We start from the raw sequence: 20,910 nt of genomic DNA, 5'->3' as shown, positions 1-20,910 counted from the left end.
TAAGTGTCTGCAGTATCTGCGGTACATTAGTCTCCCTATTGGTACTGGTATCTTGGATATCTTGTTAGTGTTACACCTTTCCGGGTCTAAACCGTTGTCGTTACGGCATGTTTTTCTCTATTATTGTTCAGGCAAGTTGTGAAACAGGCGTACACATTAATTAACTCAGGCTACGCCACTCCTTGAGGCTTAAAAAATTGAGATTGATATTTGTAGTTTATTTCAAAAACGAAAAAAGTGCATTGAAAATTACAACTTTTGACTTGAACGTTACAAACAAGACTAATTTGTGTTTGAAATGTAGATCAGTTTGGCAATCTTTTATCATAGTGTACTCCTGATCAAATGTCGTAACGTTGCCACAGAGAATTACCATTGGCAATCTATCGGACGTCTTAATGCAAATTTAGATGCATAGAATCTTTATCAAATACAATAATCATTTCAATGTTACAAAATAAGACAATGTGGATCAATTGCATCTATTTATGAATGTTGAAATTCAACAAACGCAAAAATGGACAATACTGGTATACAGAAATAGGGTGTATTTTTTCATTGAGAAAATGGTTTCATAAAATCGCTTTAATACATATATCACCGGAAATGGTTACACAGCAACATTTGCTCATATCGCCTCTATGTAGATAAACATCATAGTCATTGATTAAGCATACAAACACTTTTAAATATCAAATCTAAATATATGCCTGCAATAATCATCTAAAAGAAAACGTCATCAAGATGTTCACAAAGTCTGAAAGATGTAATACAAGCGTGAATGACTACTGAACATAAAGTATAAATCAATCAGTAAAGGAAGAAAATAAAGATTAATTGAATGCATGTAATTCTATGTCAAAGAAAACTTAAAGTATTTCTATCATGTTTTTTCTCTTCAAAACACAGAGAAAAAAGATATGTTTATTGCGGAATGTGACCTTGCTCGATGTATTTCCTAAGTCTGATGGCTTCCGTTTTTGTAAATTGATAATCACTTTTTAGGTCATCTGCAGTAAGATCCTGGACAATTTCACCGTCTATCAAGTCCTCAGCAAATTTCTCCAAGTATTTCCCAAGCCTGAGTTTCTCCAAAATCTCCCCTAGCTCTTTAATACTCTTTCCAGAGACATAGCATGATTTAACAATGCCCTCCGCTTGAGCAGTGCAGACTTCATTCCCTGTCTCTTCAGGCGTTTTTATGATGTCAATGGTTGCCGCTGTGGAGTATAAATCGTCAGCTTGTGTCTGGAGAATTTTCGCTTCCCTATTCTGTGTTTCTTTATCTATTTTACTGTGTCCTTCAAACTTTGGATCGGCGATCTTTTCCTCCATTTCTTCATACTCATCACTCTCCTCGCTTATGTCTTGTGTTTTACGATCTGAAAACGGTCGTACTTGGCATAGAATATCGTTTGCGTAACCAGTCGTGCTTTTATTAAGTTTATTTGGAGGCTCTAATGGTTTATCATCATCAATCACTTCATAGTCTCCGCCATATATTTCACCATCAGAATCATCACTTGCTTCTTTCGTTGAAACGATGGGTTTAGGCATTGGTTTGGGAGGTATTTTGCTTGTCTTCACAATTCCAGATTTTGAATGTTGCGGTGCGCTTTGTCGATCAGGAAGACGTGGGGCGTGTCCAACTTCCAATGCCGTAGACTTGTTATGACTTGATTTGACGGGCTGGGCTTTCAGATCAAGTGATGCTTTTCTCTTGGGAAGTGCGGGGGCGGGTCCACTGTCTACGACGGTTTCTGATTTTACAATGTGAGAGATGTCGGGATCGGAGGCATCCAACTTCTTTACACCTGTGTTGTAAAAGTTCAGAATGAGTTGCATCTCATAGTATTTTGACATTCTGGTACCAACAGCAGACTATAAAATATGTACAGGTACTTAAACAAGACTATTGATTCTCTCAACACAGCTTTATGAAAAACGGGATGACTTTACCTTCTCCATTGTCAAATTCCCATACTTATGTAGCAATATTCCATTAATACAGTGTGACCATTGGACTGAGCGAAGTATGAAATGGTCATTGGCGTGTACCAAGTGATAGTCATAAATTCGTTAAGTACGATTAATTATAATTCATTTAAATATATATTCCCCTTGCGCTAAACGCCCAGTAACATCTAAATATGAAGGGGGGGGGGGGGGGGTATGAGCAAACTCCGTGCAGTGTCAATTCTCCGAGACCACTTTCTCCTACGAATTGGGTAAAATGTTGTCTGACATGTTTCTTACCAATCGAAGCTGTTCTTGGCACACTGATTTTGACTACGGATTAGTTTGTTTACCTGTTCCAGAGATAGGACTTACGACGGATGTGACCGGTCGACAGGGGATGCTTACTCCTCCTAGGCACCTTATCCCACCTCTGGTATACCCAAGGGTTCGTGTTTGCCCCACTCTCTATTTTGTATTCTTTATAGGAGTTATGAGATTGATCATTGTTCGTTTTTGTTCTAAAAGAATAATTTCAATGTGTTATATCATACCTAAGTTACACGTCTTCTCAGAGAATTGACTCTCCCTATTGACAAAGTCTGTCATGCGCTGTAAGTACTGTTGATATTCCTTCTTTGTCTTGTCCTTTACTCCATGGATCGGCGCCATGGAAATGAGAGGACACAGCGTTACGGATGCACTTTCTCTGGCGATGACACCTTGGGAATAGAAGTTTCCTTGAAGGTAAATTTCCTCGTAACGGTACTCTATAAGGAGACTGATCGCCCCTCCATCCGGTCCTCCTCGCCCTTCTCGTGGAACATCGTATCTGGCAGAGAACTGAACGAGAATTGGAAGAGGGTGCTGCTCTAAAATTTCCACCATGCTTTGATCTTTACTTTCTAGAATTGGGTTAGATGGAGAAGAATTGCAAAACCATTCACTTGTATAAGATAATTGTTTCAGTCAATTTTTCTCTTCAAAAAGTACCAGCAATTTCCAATGAAGTTTGAAAGAACATAATTTTGTATAGATAAAATGATTGTGACGTGTAACGATTTAATGAAAACGTGAAGATAATAAACAACGTTGAATCTCATAATTCCTATAAAAGTTAAAATTTTAATGCAGGGGTGGGAACAGGTGCTTATATGGAGTATCCAGGGGACCCTGTCCGTGTTTTCCCTGCTCTTAATTTTGTATATTTTATAGGCTTTATTAAATTGAGCACGGTTGTATCTTCACCTTTTCATCACCACGTAATTTAGAATGCTCATTAATGATTACATAATAAACATTTATTCATGATTTGATACGAGCACCTGATGTTGTATACAGTTTAAAGTCTTACTTTCGTTGATGGATTTGACAATGTTGAACATGTATGGTCCGTTCACGGGTATACTAATGTACTGATCTCTGTAAGCCCTGGGGTCCTTTGCTAAAACCCTCTGTTGTTTGAATTCTCTATCGATCCTCATTACCTAAAAATATAGAGAGACACAAAGACAAATAAACACACAGAAGGACACCTTATCGTTCCACACCTAGTATGGCGCAGAAATATTTTTCTTTCTAAAATACGTATGTGTCATTGAGTGATCTGTATTGTACGAAGACCATCTAATATATTTATTGAGGGGAAAATTTCTGAAAATAGCCAATCCTATATTACTGACTGAGATCAGGAAGAAAAATATCCGTGTAAAAGGAATGGGCTACTTTTAAGATGAAGATGTTCATCTGACATCCCCATCCTGGTTGGTGTACTGTATCGCGGAGACACCAGTAGCACGCTGATTTGCTTTGGTAAGATTTCTACTTGAAATTTTAAAAGATAACGTAAACAATAAGTAGCGTGAGTCATTGTAGGACCTTGAATAATATCAAGGTTCTATCTAAATAAGCATATGACGAAGTGAATATAACAAACAGTGATCAATCTCATAATTCCTATAAAGAATACAAAATTAAGAGTAGGGTAAACATGAACTCCCGGCCATATGAGGAAAAAATATATTGTTCAATAATTGTTCACTCATATTGAGACGTCAACAATTGTAGGTGAAGTATCACAGATTTAGATCTATACATGAAACTCGGGGCCGAAGCAGTGGTGTTTTTATTAACTTGCTAACGCCTGTCACGATACGGGGACTCCGTTTTTAAGGACATATCGAAAAGACACACACCTCTCATTTGTAGATGCTTAGTGTTTGGCGAAGGAGCAACTAGTACCTATATTGTTTTGCTTTGATGCGGCTACGGCACGACCAGGGATCGAACATACAACATCCCAATCACGAAGCGAACACTCTAACAATGGAGCTACCGCAACCAGTATTATTGAAGTTAAATTCATATTTTGTTCACAACACAGGACTATACAAACATTTTTACCACTGTAAATGTAAATGTGCTATCGTCGTTCTAAAACCTCGGTTAATGTCCCAATTATTCCACAGACACTGCATATACCCCGACTATTACATAGATAATTATCGCAACTATAACTTGGATAAATGCCCCAACTATTACATTTATAAATATCTCGATCATTACACGGATAAAATCTCGATCATTACTCAGATAAATATCTCGATCCCTGCATGGATAAATATCTCGATTATTTCACGGATAAATATCTCGATCATTGCATAGATAAATATCCCAATTTACAGAGTGTTTCTACCCCCTCCCCCACACTGACGCTCCACACCAGAATACAAGGAATATTGCCCCCCCCCCCCCCCCCCCCCAGTAATCATAGTCATCCATTTCCCGGTGCAAACACGACTCCTGCAAACTACCAGCCATTTTCGTGTATCATTTCTTCTTCACACACGCTACATGTTGATTTAATTTGAACTACACACCCAGTTCCCCTTACCGTGAGCATTCATCAAATCTCTGGGCAGATAGTTTGTTGACTGCAGTGTCCTAAATCCTTTCTTTACAGGTACGACGTAAGTAAATATTCTTGATCGGACGTTCAACAACAATACATAAATCAAGCGTAAAACAAACTATACGTACCAGGTCACTAGGGAGATCGTCCCACTTGGTAGGTCCGTAGTGACCGCCAACAACGATGGCTGTCATCGGAAACTTGTCCTTGTACTTCCGGTAAAACTCTGGAAGCGGAAGCTCCTCTTTTTCGTCATATGTGCAAGTATCGATATCCATGACTACATTGAATTCTCAAAATGGACGATCCTCAAAACAACATGCCCATCTAAAATACAAATAAGTACATGTATGCTAAAAGTCTTAGTACCAAAGTTATGAAATGAAAATAATTTTGAAGGTTTTAAGCAATCACAATATCATGGATTTTTTTGAAGAAAAATGAATGAGACTTTTAAAGAACGTATAAATGCTATGATTGAACATTCTTAAATACAATATGTAACGATCATGACGATAAGTGAAACGTTTGGCAAATACCAATACTTTAAAAATGTAAACTATCATTGTAAACATAAATTTGTCTTTTACCTACAGTGTATTCAAAATGTTAGCATTAATTCCAGTATAATAAAAATGTATCCCCCCATAGATATACCGTATATTTATACACCATTAATTCTAAAAATAAAGCATACTTAATGCATGTTTGAGTGGCAATAGAAATGTAGATTAGAACATCATTTCGCATTTTAAAGACAAACCTTTCAATTTGCGGCAAGTAATAGGACAACTTACTTTAAATGATTTTATCAAGAAGGAAGTTTATACCCTAGTGCACCCATTGGTTACCTTCCAAGTATTCAATGTTTGTTTTGCGTCTGCTTATGTTAACCTCGTCATGATATCAGTGGAAAACATAAGAATGTGCAAACAGGTCATCGTTAGAAAATATAGTTATATAGAACAGCTATACAAGAAAAGAAGAGAGGGCTCATATAGTCTGACCTTGCTGACTAATCCCATCAATTTACCAAGTAAAAAATGTTTAAACAAGAAGCAGAACTACGGTGGATCTAGAGGGAGGGCTATAGTGGAGGGGTTGAACCCCCTTCCCATTTGGTTAAACATTTTTATCAAAAAGAGTAACATTTGCCATTTTGGTGTCTTCAAACTACCACTTTTTTCGGGGGAAAACCTATAAACTTGGATCGCTTACCCGCCTTTGAAAATTTGCTGCATCCACCCTAAGACATTCCCATAATAAAATTTACAAAACAACATTCAAAACACAACATTCATGAAACAACATTCACAAGACAACATTCAAAATACAACATTCACGAAATATTATTAACATAAAGTTCAAACAATTGTGACGTCACAGAAATGAAAAGAGAAAAAAAAAACCCGTTGTAATATATTGAACGTTAAATCTAACAATTCAGCGAAGTAGAGCAGGCCGGGATGCAGTAATTTTCAGCCAAGGTGTGACGTCACCTAATACTACATAATTGTGCAAATGAGATGTGTAATAGTGTGAACACAACTAAAAGTTCTCTCATGTGATTTCAGTCGTTCTTTATATACTAGTTTACAATAATATACATGTACAACAAGTATACTCGTATAAAAGCCTTCATATTTCGGGACATTTCTGGGAAGATAGAAGCTTTTAACGGTACATGCAACAAACAAACATTTTTTTTTAAATTGATGAAAATGAAAACTGAATTCATGTTTTTGTAAGTAAGATGGATACAATTTACCATTTCCAATGTATTCATTCCAATGATTTTTCAATTAAGTCCAAAACAGTGGGGAAAAAAATATATAGTGTTATATAAGAAGAGGTAATTATATATTAACATTTGAACGTCATAAAAATTTTACAAACCCCTTATCGTTTTCTAAATGTACTCATTACAACTAAATGAAGACCAAAATTATACATCAACTCGTGCATCATTTTTGTTTAGTTAAGAATTTCTTCAAGCTAATGAGCTTGGATATTTGTGAATGCGTAGAGTCATTGCTTTACATGGCTGCAATCACAATCCACATTGTTTATGGAATACACCATTCTATACGAAATACACCACTCTATCACATTTGATAATGTACAGGTGGGGCACTGTTTATTGTGACGTGACATTACGTGGCATCTCATTACTTCGTTGTAGTTTTCATGTCGTAATTGATGCTCCGAAACTGGTTCCCTGCTAACGCAATTTGTTTTAAACTTGCAAATCTCTTTGATAAACGCGACCATAGTTGTAAAGAGTTCGATTGAAATACACATATCTCCAAAATGTAAGTTTATAATAAAAAACTGCAGCATACATAAGCACTGGTGAAATATTTGAATTACAGTTCAAACTGCGAATAAACTCCTTATTTCTTTATTAGCTCGCTTTATAGACGTTGCTCTTGAGATGCTGACTTCAAATTTCTATTGAGAAACGACTTATGTCAATTATCATAAGATATCGGCCTCAAGAAAAATTCTTTGGTGAGGAGAAAGCTGTTGTTTTATGAGAGTGAAGTTCAATGAGGAAAAATCAATTGCATATCAATTTCTCGTAATTTATAGTTATTTACACAAATATGAACACAACATTTCGCGAAAAGCCCTTGATCGCCTACAGTTTCTCATAACTTTGGGATACATAACCCTTTGCAAACCTAAATATGAAAACAAATACAGGAAACAATACAGAACCTTTGATAGCCAGTTAAAATTGTCACAAAACGCTGAATCAACTGAAGAAAAAAAATGCAAAAAGGTCTCATTAAAAGAATTACAATCCGACATAGGTCTCTTAAATTTTGCATGTGGGGTTGTAGTACCAGGCAGAGCTATTTTGCGGCGTTTAATCAATCTCACTTGTGGTTTAGATGATTCTACCTGGTCAGATTTCATTCAACACTTTAATGGCAAGCCAATCTTCATAGATAAGGAATGGATGTCTTCGGATCATTTAAATTCGCAAACAGATGCATCACGGCCACAAGGTTATGCAGCAGTGAAAAAAGAACCAGTTTTTAAGTTCTAAATGTAGGTGTTGTACCTGTCTATCCTACAGGAATAAAACAAACTTAAAAGGTTAGAAGTAAGATAAACAGTTGAATGAAAACTGACATGTTTTTTCGTGACAGCTTCATAATTTTCATTCATATGTCGATTCTATATATCCTGGTGAACTTGAAATAAAAGATATCACAGAGTCGTCTACATCTGCTTCATACTTAGATATTTTATTTAAAGTAGATATTAACGGTAAACTAGCAACTCAAATGTATGACAAACGGGATGATTTCAGCTTCTCCATCGTCATCTTCCCATATTTATGTAGCAATATTCCATTATCACCTGCATATGGTATGTAAGCGAGACCTGTCCTTCTCATCCTGTCTCCTGCAGTGCTATCTGGTATGTATATTATGTTGGCCATAAGCCCCTAACATGCATTAGCCTGTAACATCCCCTCACTAAATTGAGATGGATGTGGCCCCAAACCGTATCTTTCAACTGATTCGATACGCAAGAGCTTCTTCTGCTTATGGTCAGTTTTAAAATAGAAGCAGGCTACTGATAAAACATTTGATGGTGCAGGGATTCCAACAGTCTAGTTTTAAAGTCAGGAATTCGCAAATTCTATGGTCGTTATAATGATTTAGTTTGTCAATACAACCTAGCACTGGGTTACATGCTGTCTGACGTGTTTCATACCAATTATTAGACCGTTCTTGGCACACTGATTGTGACTACGGATAACTCCATTTACCTGATTAAGATATAGGGTGGTGTGACCGGTCGACAGGGGCTGTTTACTTCTCCTAGGCACCTGATCCCACCTCTGGTATATCCAGGGTTCCATGTTTGCCAAACTCTCTATTTTGTATTGCTTATAGGAGTTATGAGATTGACCACTGTTCGTTATCTTCACCTTTCTTCATGCTACAAATAGGTTGCGTGAGTGTTTACTATCAGCTATTATCAGAGAATCTGTGTTTGTATCTTGGCAACGGTAGCTCTTCAATGTACACACATATTCTTTGGTTATAAACACAGTTTTATTGCCGGGCTCCAAGATCATGAGAAACATATCAAAGTTAAAATCTGTATACCACACCCAATTTGTATTGCTGTCAAACACTTTTTAAAAAACCCACTGTTTTGTCGAATTATACAGATATTATCAAAGTGCTATCAGTGAACGAGAGTTTATATTACAGAGGACAAAGTTCATATTACAATGGTCAGAGTTCACATTACAGACAAAGTTCTTCAGACATCAAGGTTCATGAATAAAGGGCTGTGTTCATATTCAAATTCTTTGTTATAATTGTCAAAATATGACATTTTCCATCTAAATGGAAAAGAATGCACGCATATTCTTCCATAAATGTATTCATTCGAAGACACATTTTATACGCAATATAGTTGTACAATCTTCTCTTCGTATTTAGGCTATAAATCATCATCAGTACTCAAACTAGAAATGCACAGGGTTGCGTTATACAGAGTGAACCTTTGTTTAACATATACTTAGACTTTCACCCACTGCATTTCCATATACTGAGAAATCAAACAGCATTCGCGACAATCCTGTTGCATATTTACATATCAGATCACGTGTTGTATTGCTAACAAACGATTAACTGTTTTAAAATCTAAGTGTGGACATGCTACATGATGTGTAAAGTTAATCACCATTATTTCGACAGCAAATAAAGGAAATCATAATCAAGAACCATTATAGATACAAAAAGAAAATACTTACTCTGAACACCGTCAGCTGAATGTTTGAAAGGAAGGAAAATTAAAGTTTTACGCTCTATATATCGGCATGAGTTTGAATCAGGAAGTAAATAACACTATCCTAAAACCGTCTAGTGCAGGTGCTCTTTACAAATGATGTGATAAACATGCTCTTAGGAGATATTTAAAAATGGCGAACTTCAAGGTTGTTTAACGCTGAGGCAATTGTTCACATTTGGATATATATAAAATTATATATATATATATATATATATATATATATATATATATATATATATATATATATAGACAATAGACGTCTCTAAGATAAACAACTTTGTATTCAATATTTGTATTCACTTGAGAATGGATGTTAAAATCCAAAAAACGCTAGTGATTTGAATATATTTTGGAACTGCATATTCTCCTGCTTTTTTATTTAATTACATGTATTTGACTGTGATATCAACTTTTTCTATCTATCTATCTATCTATTTATCTATATATATATATCAACCAGTCGGCCATATGAAATTACCCAAAACGCCTAAGGTGTGTCTCTTCCCCGCACATATCACAATATACGAGCAGGGATCAGAAAAAGCTTGGATTACGTGAGAAGTACCATATTCACCCTGTCCAGAGGGCTTTATTTTATGTTTGAATAATTTTAAAAAATCACAACCTGCTTTAGTGTACTTGAGGCTTCGACACGATACCTGGTCGGCCATATTTGTTGTCAGATTGAGTGCAAAACTTGTTCGAAAGTGATTAGAGACGCAAGTTGGCATTCGACGGCCAAAACACTAATTAATCGTAAAACAATAATTAATCGTATCAATTTGAAAATTCCAAATCTATTTTGGCAGGTGTAAATATAAGCAGTTGGTACGGGGATTATTGTAGTACTTGTTATTGTTATGTAGTAGTTTGAATTAGTTACTGTATCTACACCCACGAACTTTGAAAGTTTGGAAAATTGTTACATTCTGTCGATAAGTACATGTGCCATGACAAAAATACTAGGACGTATTTGAATGTTTACATTCATTGAATCTTTTCTGACAATTGACCATCCAAACTTTTCAGTTGATAATACAATGGATTCATTGACCAACATGTTTCAGATTCTTGTAATTCCTTTAGCGACTCACAAAAGTTTAGAAATCGTTCTTGACACCTTAAAATGGATTGATTGATTGTATCTTGTTTAACGTCCCTCTCGACAAGTTTTCATTCATATGGAGACGTAACCAAGACTGGTGAAGGGCTTCAAATTGGCCTTTGCTCGGCGCTGACGGCCAATGAGCAGGGAGGATTTGTTTTGCATGCCACACCTACTTTGACACGGGACATTTGTTTTTAAGGTCATCTCCGAGGACCCGTGACATTCACGCCTGATGCCGAACGTTTGGCGATGGAACTGTCACTACCTGTTGTAACGACTTAGGTTTGTCGCGGCCGGGATTCGAATCCCCGACCTTCTGCATGAGGGGCGAATGCTCTACCTTTAGACCACCGCAGCGGTCTTCTTGAGCTTCATAGAATTTAACTTACTACAATTATTCATTTGCATATTGTCACTCTACATGCAAAATATGTCCCTAGAAAGAACTCTATTGCTGATGCAATTTCTCTTTTTGAGATGGAGTAATTCCGAAAATTGGCACCGGAAGCGAACAAGAAACCAGTAGCCCGTCCCAGAAACGATCACACTGTAACAGATATAAACAGTTAAATGATCACACTGTAACAGATATTAAACACTGTAACAGATATAAACAGTTAATCCTGATCACACTGTAACAGATATAAACAGTTAATCCTGATCACACTGTAACAGATATAAACAGTTAATCCTGATCACACTGTAACAGATATAAACACTGTATTGGCAGTCATACAGCAAACTTCTAAGAAACGAGTAGGGAGCGCATGCTACAGTTCATGACTTTATGTGGTGTTTGTACTAGTGGAAACAATTTTACCAATTCATTTATAAAGTGAAGACTTACTGATTTTGTCATATGTCATTAATCATTGTCCTTATCTTATACAACAATCAAATTGTATTTTGTTCCCATACGATTTCATTATCTTAAGGGAGGCTATTGTAATCTTGGAGAAATCTTGAGAGATTTTGGGTATTAAGAGAATACAGTCCGTGAGCAAGAAAGCTAAGAGACTTCACCTATGATGTTTTGTCTGTAGAATGATATATTTTCAAATTGATGTGCACTTTCACGGTTTATAAGCACTATGTTAAAATGCTGCTGTACAATGGCTTTTTTACGTTGTAGTGAATTTACAGCACATGATGATAAATATATTGATTTCATTTCTATGAATGATGTGAATTTTGTTAACAACAATGAATACGATAGTCTATAGCTGAAACAATTCGTGACATATCCTTCTCTAAGTTACAGGTATATTGCCTGCAGGGCTTCTCCAGTTGCCACAGGGTGACATTGCCCATCCGGCTCCCCCGAGCTTCACACAGTTACATCGCCTGCCACAGCTACTTAAGTGTGCCCAGCCCCCAGAAAGCCAAACCTATTTTGTTGATATATGTATGTAACTTTTGTTTGTTTTTTTTATACTAAGCGCACGGTACTGGTGTCACTTTACGTTACACTTATAACGTCATAAATTGTGGCAAAATATAATCACGAAAGCAACGTCACATTTTAAACAAATTCATTATCTCCAAGCTGTAATATCATAACTAAAGCACATGCATGATTTAATGTTTAAAAATTGAAAACAAATCTTTGTACGTGTATAGTGTACATTCATAAAAATTATGAATTCTTAGAAATACTCCAAAGTAGCAACAGCAGGCATGTCGTATGAAATAAGGGTACCCGTTTCGTTTTGCTTCGGTAGATTTCGTTTCCTTTCGATTTCGTTTCGCATTTTACAGGTAACCATCCCATGAAATAAGGCTTGCAATTCTTATGAATATGACCTCTGAGAAATTTGAACACAGTAAAAAAAAAATCAGTTTTGGTTTTTTCTAGGATATATATAGACTTGCTCACGTCTCTATGTTTAATAATCATTGGACTCTCTTTAATACTTTTTATTAATGCCAAACACGGAAGGGGGGAGGGGGGGGGGGGTTAAAAACTCCCGTACGTTTCTGTCATCGATCTACATCGATCACGCTCTAGTGGAAAAAAAAAACAACAACCAGCGCATAGAAAGTACATGTATATGTAGTTTTGCGCTTTATAAATGAATAATAATAATAACCACGGTGAGTTGAAGTGAGAGTTAAAAACTTCCAAATAATATTACATTTTAACGTTTTAATGTTCACTTTCATTTCTGAATAAACAGTAGAAAAGGTATACAGAGTGTTATTTATACTCGTATGTTTTACTTGCGAATCGGTTAGTTTCAATATATATATCATATTTAGTTTTGAAGGAGTGGTCTCGTGAAAACCGTGTGACTTTAGATTTTTTTGTCAGATGTTGAACTTTTGATCTAATGATATTGTTATTCATATGCGGAAATCTTGATTTGTATTCGATAATCTTGATATCTATATGCGGACGGAAATTTTGATTTATATGTGAGAAATCTTGATATTCATATGCGAATTTTTTTTTTATTTTACTCTACGAGAGAGAGAGAGAGAGAGAGAGAGAGAGAGAGAGAGAGAGAGAGAGAGAGAGAAAGAGGCTTCCTCTACTCTTCTGGAGTACCAACGCATGTGGGCGAAATATTCCAGGGGCAATCGCTCATACCCGCCAGAGATCACCTGGGTCCTAAATACAACAGTGAGATTGTTCAACACGTCACTGATACTCTAACAAGATTTTGACATTCAATTCATTTAATATGTGACTTATGTATATATCTTTCATTCATTGGAAGGGGGGGGGGGTACATAAGATCTAACACGCTATATATATCCACCGTTCTGGTGCCTGTGCTCACATCCACCTCCTAGGGAATGCTACAGGCTGGTGCATGTTGGAAACTGTAGGAGGGTCCACAGTTTGCTCTGTACTTGCTCTTTAAACCAGGTAGCACGCAGGAGACAGGTGAGATGCGCAGAGATCTCTTCCCCCTTAGAACGTGACCACCCGTTCAGGTCCAGGCACCTATGTCCACATAGGGCCCCCTGTGTTGCCCCTACGTTGGTAGTCAAACTGGCCGCCTCCCCAGTTCCCCATAAAAAATTGCACGCGACCCTTTCCGCCATATATGTAAATTTGCACCCTGTTTCTGATTACGATTAATAAATATTCAAATTTGTATCACTCTTGTTAATCCAGCTAGCTAAGCAGCCTATGGGGGATTACAGGGCAGCCACCCAAGCTTCGACATAGCTACTGGGTTTATTCAGCATATTAGGGCAAGGTCAACTATTCAATTCAGGCGAAATGTCTCACAGCTGGTATTGCTGTATATTTATTAAAGTTTAATTTTAGCAGAGTAGCTCCTCTAGTTAAATTTAAGACATCCGAGGTCAGGTCATGGTCAATGAAGCTAATTCTTTTATCAATTTTTGAAATTATGCATTTCACCTACAATCAATAATGACTAAATCCATGCGTACATATAGCATGTGTACATCAACATTATCAAATATGAATAAAATATTATGGAATATAAATCGAGATTTATATAATTATCGAATATAAATAACAAGGTTACCAAATGTAAATAAATAACAAGATTATCGAATATAAATCAAAATTTTCGCATATAAATATTAAGATTATCGAATATAATTAAAATTTTCTCATATATGAATAACAAGATTATCGAATATGATTAAAGAGTTTCGTATATAAATCAAGATTTGTATAATATTGCAACGTTTTACACACCGTAAGTGTATCTGTTCAATGCTGAATTTTTATATGCATACATACAGTACATCGTCGCAAACCACGGGTTATTGTTTCATTCTATTTCACAAACGTTTGTGAAATAGAATGAAACAATAACCCGTGGTTTGCGACGATGACGTACAGTAGTACATGCAACAAAATGTAGTCTGTACAATTGTCATTTGATAAAGTCAATTAAAGTATATGTACCAGATCTAGAGCAAAACATATCTATGAGATACACATGCTATAGCTTAAATACCTTGTATACTATTTTTAAAAATCATTTTAATTTAGATCATTCAAAAATAATACAAGCAACATTTTACGTTTTAGCTAGACGTAGGTTGTGTACATTGACGTCGCGTCATTGCGCGACAAAATCACATGGGACATTTATTTGGACATTAAGTATCTTTTCGTTTTCCTAAATGGACGCGGGATAAAATGAAATGTTGTATATTCTATATAGTAAATTTTATGTACTTTCTGTAAGTTATATTCATTAAAATATTCGCGTTGGAATAATGCTTAGAAATAAGACATAAAATGGTAGAATTGTTTAAAAAGCGCGGTATTTGTAGAATAAGGACATTTCACTGGACACCGATAAAATCAATCTACTTCATGGATATACTCAGAATTTTATAATACTGGTATACATTGTACTCTACGATACATGTCATTATAAATGTAACAAGGATAGTCAACTTCCCCCTGTATTAGGCGTGCTACTGGTCATGATGATTTGCATTTGCAGTCTATCTACAAACACGGGACACCACTGACAGGCACTGTCTTTGCCATTTTTAAGGTCGCTATATCAATTCTATGAACTAAATGTTTAAAGTAATTGGTTTATGGTTTTTAGATAAGGACGTCACAATCATACACCAATTCTTACGTTATTTGGGACAAAATCAATCATTTTATTAATCTGTGGATAAAGCGTATGCGTATTTCATGTAACGCGGGACAACGAAAAATGACGACATCTGAGTGTATTTATTGCTAATGAAATGCGTGTAAATTATATCTTATATAAGCTATTATCATTATTTATATATTTTCCTTGCCATTGATGTATAGGACTTTAATAATCCACAAAATATACAACTGTGTAAACATAGCGGAAACATTTTCTAATGCACGTATGAAAGTAACACCAGTACCGTGCGCGACGTCAGTATGTTTGGTGGTTATATAAATTTCATCTAACTTGTACTGGATATTAGTATGAAATATAAATTTATTTAGTTTTTGTTTATACACAACTTATAATTTCTTCTCTGTTCAAATAGCTATATACATGTACATGTAAATTTATTGTTAATAACATGTGTGTAATTGGTCAGTAACGGATGCAACATTTGTCACGTGATTGTTAACCAATCAGATGTGAGATTAGGAACTCTGAATATTCTGCAGTTTTCCATTGTGCAAACCAGTAGTGTAAGATCTTATGCGGAAACTATTGTTATCCCACCCTTGCATCATCTCTGTCATTTAGTAGAAACTAAATCATTTTCTTCTTCTCGTTTTTTAATATCTTACGTGTATGAGAGAGTTAATTCTGACAGAAATCATCATGTTTAAACTAAATGGGGCTGTTCATATTTGTAATTATCTATGCTAAACTTTCAATGTATTCAGGACATCACAAATTTTTCCTAACAGATTTTGTTGAACTCCTTTATGGAGATTTGATTTTATGCATAGTTACAAAGATATGACCACATAACCTACCTAGATCCCGGAAGGCTTCATCAGTTTACATATTATTTATGTAGTCTGGTGGGCTCCAGGTGTCTATAGTTTAAATGTACATTGCTGGTGCCCCCCCCCCCCCCGGGCTTCACTAAGTTACATGTACATAATCCCCCGGTCTTTACTAAGTTACATGTACATTATCTCCCGGCCTTCATTAAGTTACATGTACATTGCATGACAGTCTTCACTAAGGTACATGTATATTGCCTGACGGGCTTCACTAAGGTACATATATATTGCCTTACGGGCTTCACTAAGGTACATATATATTGCCTGACGGTCTTTACTAAGTTACATGTATATTGCATGACGGTCTTCACTAAGTTACATGTACATTGCCTGACGGTCTTCACTAAGTTACATGTATATTGCATGACGGTCTTCACTAAGTTACATGTATATTGCCTGACGGTCTTCACTAAGTTACATGTACATTGCCTGACGGTCTTCAATAAGTTACATGTACATTGCATGACGGTCTTCATTAAGTTACATGTATATTGCATGACGGTCTTCACTAAGTTACATGTATATTGCATGACGGTCTTCACTAAGTTAAATGTAAATTGCCCTCCGGGCTTCACTAAGTTACATGTATATTGCCTGGCGGGCTACCACAGGCGTCACTAGGGTACATTGCCCTTCACTCAGTTATGTTGCCTGCCACACGTCCTTAATTACAATAGGGAACATCAGATAGATGTGAGAAGCCAAACCTATTTTATTCATATATGTAAATAACTTACCTTTTTTTCTTTTGATTTGGATTGTTTACTATGCACGAAAACGTGAAGATTTCGAATAGTGATCGATCTCATAATTCCTTTAAGGAATACAAAATAAAGAGCTGGGCAAACACGAACTCCTGGGATATACCAGAGTTGGGAACAGGTGCCTAGGAGGAGTGAACATCTCTTGCCGACCTGCCACACTCGCTGTAAGGCCGATAAGTCTTACGTTGAATTATATTTATATAAATGAATCACTGTTTAGGAATACGGAACAATACAATAATGACAGATTTGAAAACTCAAGGCCGAAACGAAGTTAATTTAGTTGTGCTTGAATTGCTGTTTTAAAAGACAAAAATACGCAAAAAAATGAATACATTCAATAATGGTAAGATTTAGAAACACAAGGTCGATATTCTAGGCCGAAACAAAGGAGAAAAGTTGCACGTTCAACATTACATTTTTTGAAAATTCATCAAAATGTTACTAAAGGTGGATTTAAGTTGCAGTTATATTTAACAAAAGTAATTTCAAATACATATGTACAATATATCAGTAAATGCCGTATGCCATCACATATACTAGAGGTTGGACAAGGTAGATATTATAATGTTACAAAAAATGAGAGTATTTGTAAAATGTGTTCAAAAGCAGAACTAGAAGATGAATTTCACTTTTTGTTAGTCGGTCCATTTTATGACAATTTCAGAAAAATGTATATTAAGAAATATTTTTATAAAAAACCCTCTACTTACAAACTAGTTCAGTTATTATCAACAGAAATGTTCAAATATAAGAACACAAATGCATACATAATGCTAAGGTTACCCTAATTTTTTAAAATCATATTATATTTGATATTCATTATGTTACAAACTATACTTACTATCTCACAGATATCAACTATCTATATATACATTGAATGAATTGTGTCCATTTACCTATCCTGCATTATATTAACTTATGCATAACTTTTCTTTATATTATATGTAAAAACGCTAAAACTATGAACTGTATGGATCTTGATAATAAACAATAAAATACATTAAATTAGGCATTAAATTAAAATAAGGCAACCAATAAAAATAAAAACACGCACGAAAATAATGGCAAAGAAATGAAGTGGAGGGGATAGTTGAGAAAAACTATGAAATAAACAATAGGTACACAGGCGGATCAAGATGATGCAGTGGGTAAAGACAGAAAACAACACTAAAATCCAATAATAACCGATAACTAGAAGTCCTTATATACACACACACACACACACACACACACACATATATATATATATATATATATATATATATATATATATATATATAAATATATGTATATAATCCGAAATATCACTCAAAATTTTTCTTATATATATATATATATATATATATATATATATATACACACACAAAGCACCGATATTACATGTACCAACGATAACTTCTAACAAATGAAACGTATGCATGTACATGTGTATTAGTAGTCATTGTATGTTCTTGTAGTTAGATAAATTTCTTCTAAACTCTACTGCATGTTAGCTGTGTATAAATCCCTACTAACATTTACATACACAAAAAAAAACCAAAAAAAAACCCAAAAACCCTCAACGCATAAATAAAGTTATTTACATTATAGTTGTTTCATTTAAATCATAAAATCAGTGCTCTACATATACAGGAAATGTCTGATAGAGGTATCTCTATATTAATTTTACCATCGTAAATAAAAACGAAGTTTTTCTCAAAGCTGTGAATTCTTATTGTCATAAAAAAGGAGAATTTCTAAACATTTAGAAAACATTTGGTAATGTTCATTCAACATGTATGTTTCATTTCGTGCATCCATTTCTAATATTTGTGGAATATATCACTGTGATTTTTATAAACCATAATCAATAAAATAGTACTTTATTCATCAAGCGATCCATTGCTCAATGAAAAAGTTATATTTATCTTCAGGAACACGCTGAAAAGAAGAAAACACGCAATGATAAGGGAAGGTTGGTTGATTGATTGATTGATTGGGGTTTTACAACGTTTTGGCAATATTTCCGCCATTTTACGGCGGTATAAGGAAAGGATAGTGATTCTTCAGATATCTAACAATCTTCTTAAACCAATATCGAGTAACATTTCTTATTTCAGAGAAATTAACATTGGTTTGAGACAGAAAAACTAGTGTCTTTTTGAAATGCAACTGATACAAACACGTGATTCTATTTTAAGTCCTTTTTGTAGAAAGGCGTTAATTGAATTCAACAATTTTGACACATTGCTTTATAAAGGAGATCTTTGTATATGGGTACATTGTCTATGTAACTTTTACACTAATTGCTTACGGGAAGATTTGTGATATTCATAAAGAATGACATTTTCTATAACAAAATATAAATGAATAGATAAACAAATATCCACGATTTTGTTTACAGGACAACCAACAGATCAATGTTTTGGTAAGTGCATATTTCACTCAGTTCTTCGTGAAATAGTAATGACGATATTGCGTGTGAGCACAGAGACTGGGGTGGTAACGGCTGAGGGGTATCAGTCACGCGACATTACCCTCAGATCGGCGTAGTTCTACTGTGTGGTGCATCTAGAAGGGGTAAGTATCGATATGTTCTGGGGTTTTTTCCTTATCATTACTACAATGATATACAATGATCTTCTGAATTTCAGCTTAATAAAATCATATCACTAAAGTATAAATTACAGCATGCCTTCACAACAAAATTTCTTATGTTTCAGAAAGTCAGAAAGAAATGAAAAAAAAAAATCAATATCAATAGAGGAATAAATCTTGATGTATTATGCATGTATAAAATACAGGTCTATTTAGTAATGCAATATGATGTGCTTTGCTTTTGATTCTACCAGTTTTGTAGCTGTATATTAGATTGTGAGATTGTGCGTTATATTTACCTTTCCATTAAGAAAACAATGAAATCTAAGGAACTCTTCAAATTTTGAAAGTTATCTTAATGTTTAATGTCAAAATAAGAATTGTGCAAATCGAGCCACTGATTGGGATTGGTTAATAATGTAGACATTGTCACCAGGCTAATACGAGTACTTTGATTTAAATATGTATTAATGATTGTTTTGAAATCATTCTCTATTTCTTAAAAAGTTTAATGTTTATTAAGATGGTCTCTCTTTTTTGCAATATATTAATATTAATCTTGAGAACATGGCGATTTGAATAATCTTATATTACATCTTACGAGTTTTAAATTGTGTGTCATTAATTCTGAACTAAGGAGTGATATTTTTATTTCTCTTAAAGTTAAACGGCGGTAAGCATGATCGTAAATAGATCTATAATTCTAAAAGTTTAATGCATATATCCATAGGTTGCTTATATCTAATTCTCTGGAAAACTGATTAAACATATATTTTTTTTTCTAGTTAAGAATCGCATTCATATTTTGATATTCGTATGAAATATTATATATTCATCTTGATTTGATGACAGGTGCCCCTAGTGATGACGACTTACATGATGTGGACTTTATTACTATGCCTGTTTGTATTTGTGATTTCCGGGACCGAATCTCAGTCGTTCACAGAGCGCCAACTGACCCCAGAAAGTGCCGTTTTGGTACAGTCTTTCCGGAAGTACCTGGCTGGTGTGGAAAGGAAGAGACGAGATGAATTAGAGAGGACTGGAAGAGGTAACGAGGTCTAGTTAGTATGTGCAAGAATCATGAAGAGGGATAGAAATGATGAAATGATATAAACTTGAGTGGACTTGGGGAAGTAAAAATGTTTTACTTTATCTAAGAATCATGATGGTGCGAGTCAAGACCAGAAATACAAGAAATGTTAAGACCAGAAATACTAGAAATATCAAGACCAGAAATACTAGAAATGAAATCTGTGTTATGAAGCTATATTGATATTAAAGTCTTGGAATATATCATTCT

General features: G+C 34.9%; 2 protein-coding genes across 11 annotated transcripts in view; one reads left to right on the top strand and one right to left on the bottom strand.

Annotated features, from left to right (window-relative positions):
* Nucleotides 1–203: 203 nt before the first annotated feature.
* On the bottom strand, nt 204–9,796 carry LOC125646385 (uncharacterized). 6 transcript variants are annotated; one of them, XM_048872629.2, is made up of 5 exons: nt 9,654–9,796; nt 4,996–5,194; nt 3,311–3,443; nt 2,511–2,861; nt 204–1,814 (listed from the first exon to the last, which is right to left on the bottom strand). In XM_048872629.2, the coding sequence occupies exons 2-5, from the start codon at nt 5,143–5,145 to the stop codon at nt 925–927; spliced, it is 1,524 nt and encodes a 507-aa protein (XP_048728586.1). In that variant the 5' UTR covers nt 5,146–5,194; nt 9,654–9,796; the 3' UTR covers nt 204–924. The 6 variants fall into 6 exon arrangements, with proteins under 6 accessions (XP_048728586.1, XP_048728587.1, XP_055995403.1 ...); XM_048872630.2 differs by lacking the exon at nt 9,654–9,796 and adding an exon at nt 8,655–9,593; XM_056139428.1 differs by lacking the exon at nt 9,654–9,796 and adding an exon at nt 7,754–7,941.
* A 9,708-nt stretch (nt 9,797–19,504) lies between these two features.
* LOC125683043 (fibrillin-1-like) overlaps nt 19,505–20,910 on the top strand; it is a 28,266-nt gene continuing 26,860 nt past the window's right edge. The window contains exons 1-2 of one of the 5 annotated variants that reach the window (XM_056139421.1): nt 19,505–19,589; nt 20,460–20,658. In XM_056139421.1, the coding sequence (XP_055995396.1) occupies nt 20,472–20,658 (187 nt within the window). In that variant the 5' untranslated portion in view covers nt 19,505–19,589; nt 20,460–20,471. Of the gene's footprint in view, nt 19,590–19,672; nt 19,687–19,713; nt 19,814–20,455; nt 20,659–20,910 lie in introns of those variants that run through there. The other 4 variants (XM_056139422.1, XM_056139424.1, XM_056139420.1 and 1 more) reach the window with 4 other exon arrangements.

The sequence above is a fragment of the Ostrea edulis genome, chromosome 6, assembly GCF_947568905.1.
Source record: "Ostrea edulis chromosome 6, xbOstEdul1.1, whole genome shotgun sequence".
In the NCBI taxonomy this organism is placed as follows: domain Eukaryota; kingdom Metazoa; phylum Mollusca; class Bivalvia; order Ostreida; family Ostreidae; genus Ostrea; species Ostrea edulis.
Note: the sequence above shows the minus strand (reverse complement) of the source record. Positions and strands in the feature narration are given on the sequence as shown.

Coding starts and splice junctions, on each gene's coding strand:
- LOC125646385 (XM_048872629.2), bottom strand. CDS start 5,145: ATGGATATCGATACTTGCACATATGACGAAAAAGAGGAGCTTCCGCTT. Junction 2,862..3,310: donor TGTCAAATCCATCAACGAAA/GTAAGACTTTAA, acceptor ACCCAATTCTAG/AAAGTAAAGATCAAAGCATG. Junction 1,815..2,510: donor TGAGAAGACGTGTAACTTAG/GTATGATATAAC, acceptor TTTACAACACAG/GTGTAAAGAAGTTGGATGCC.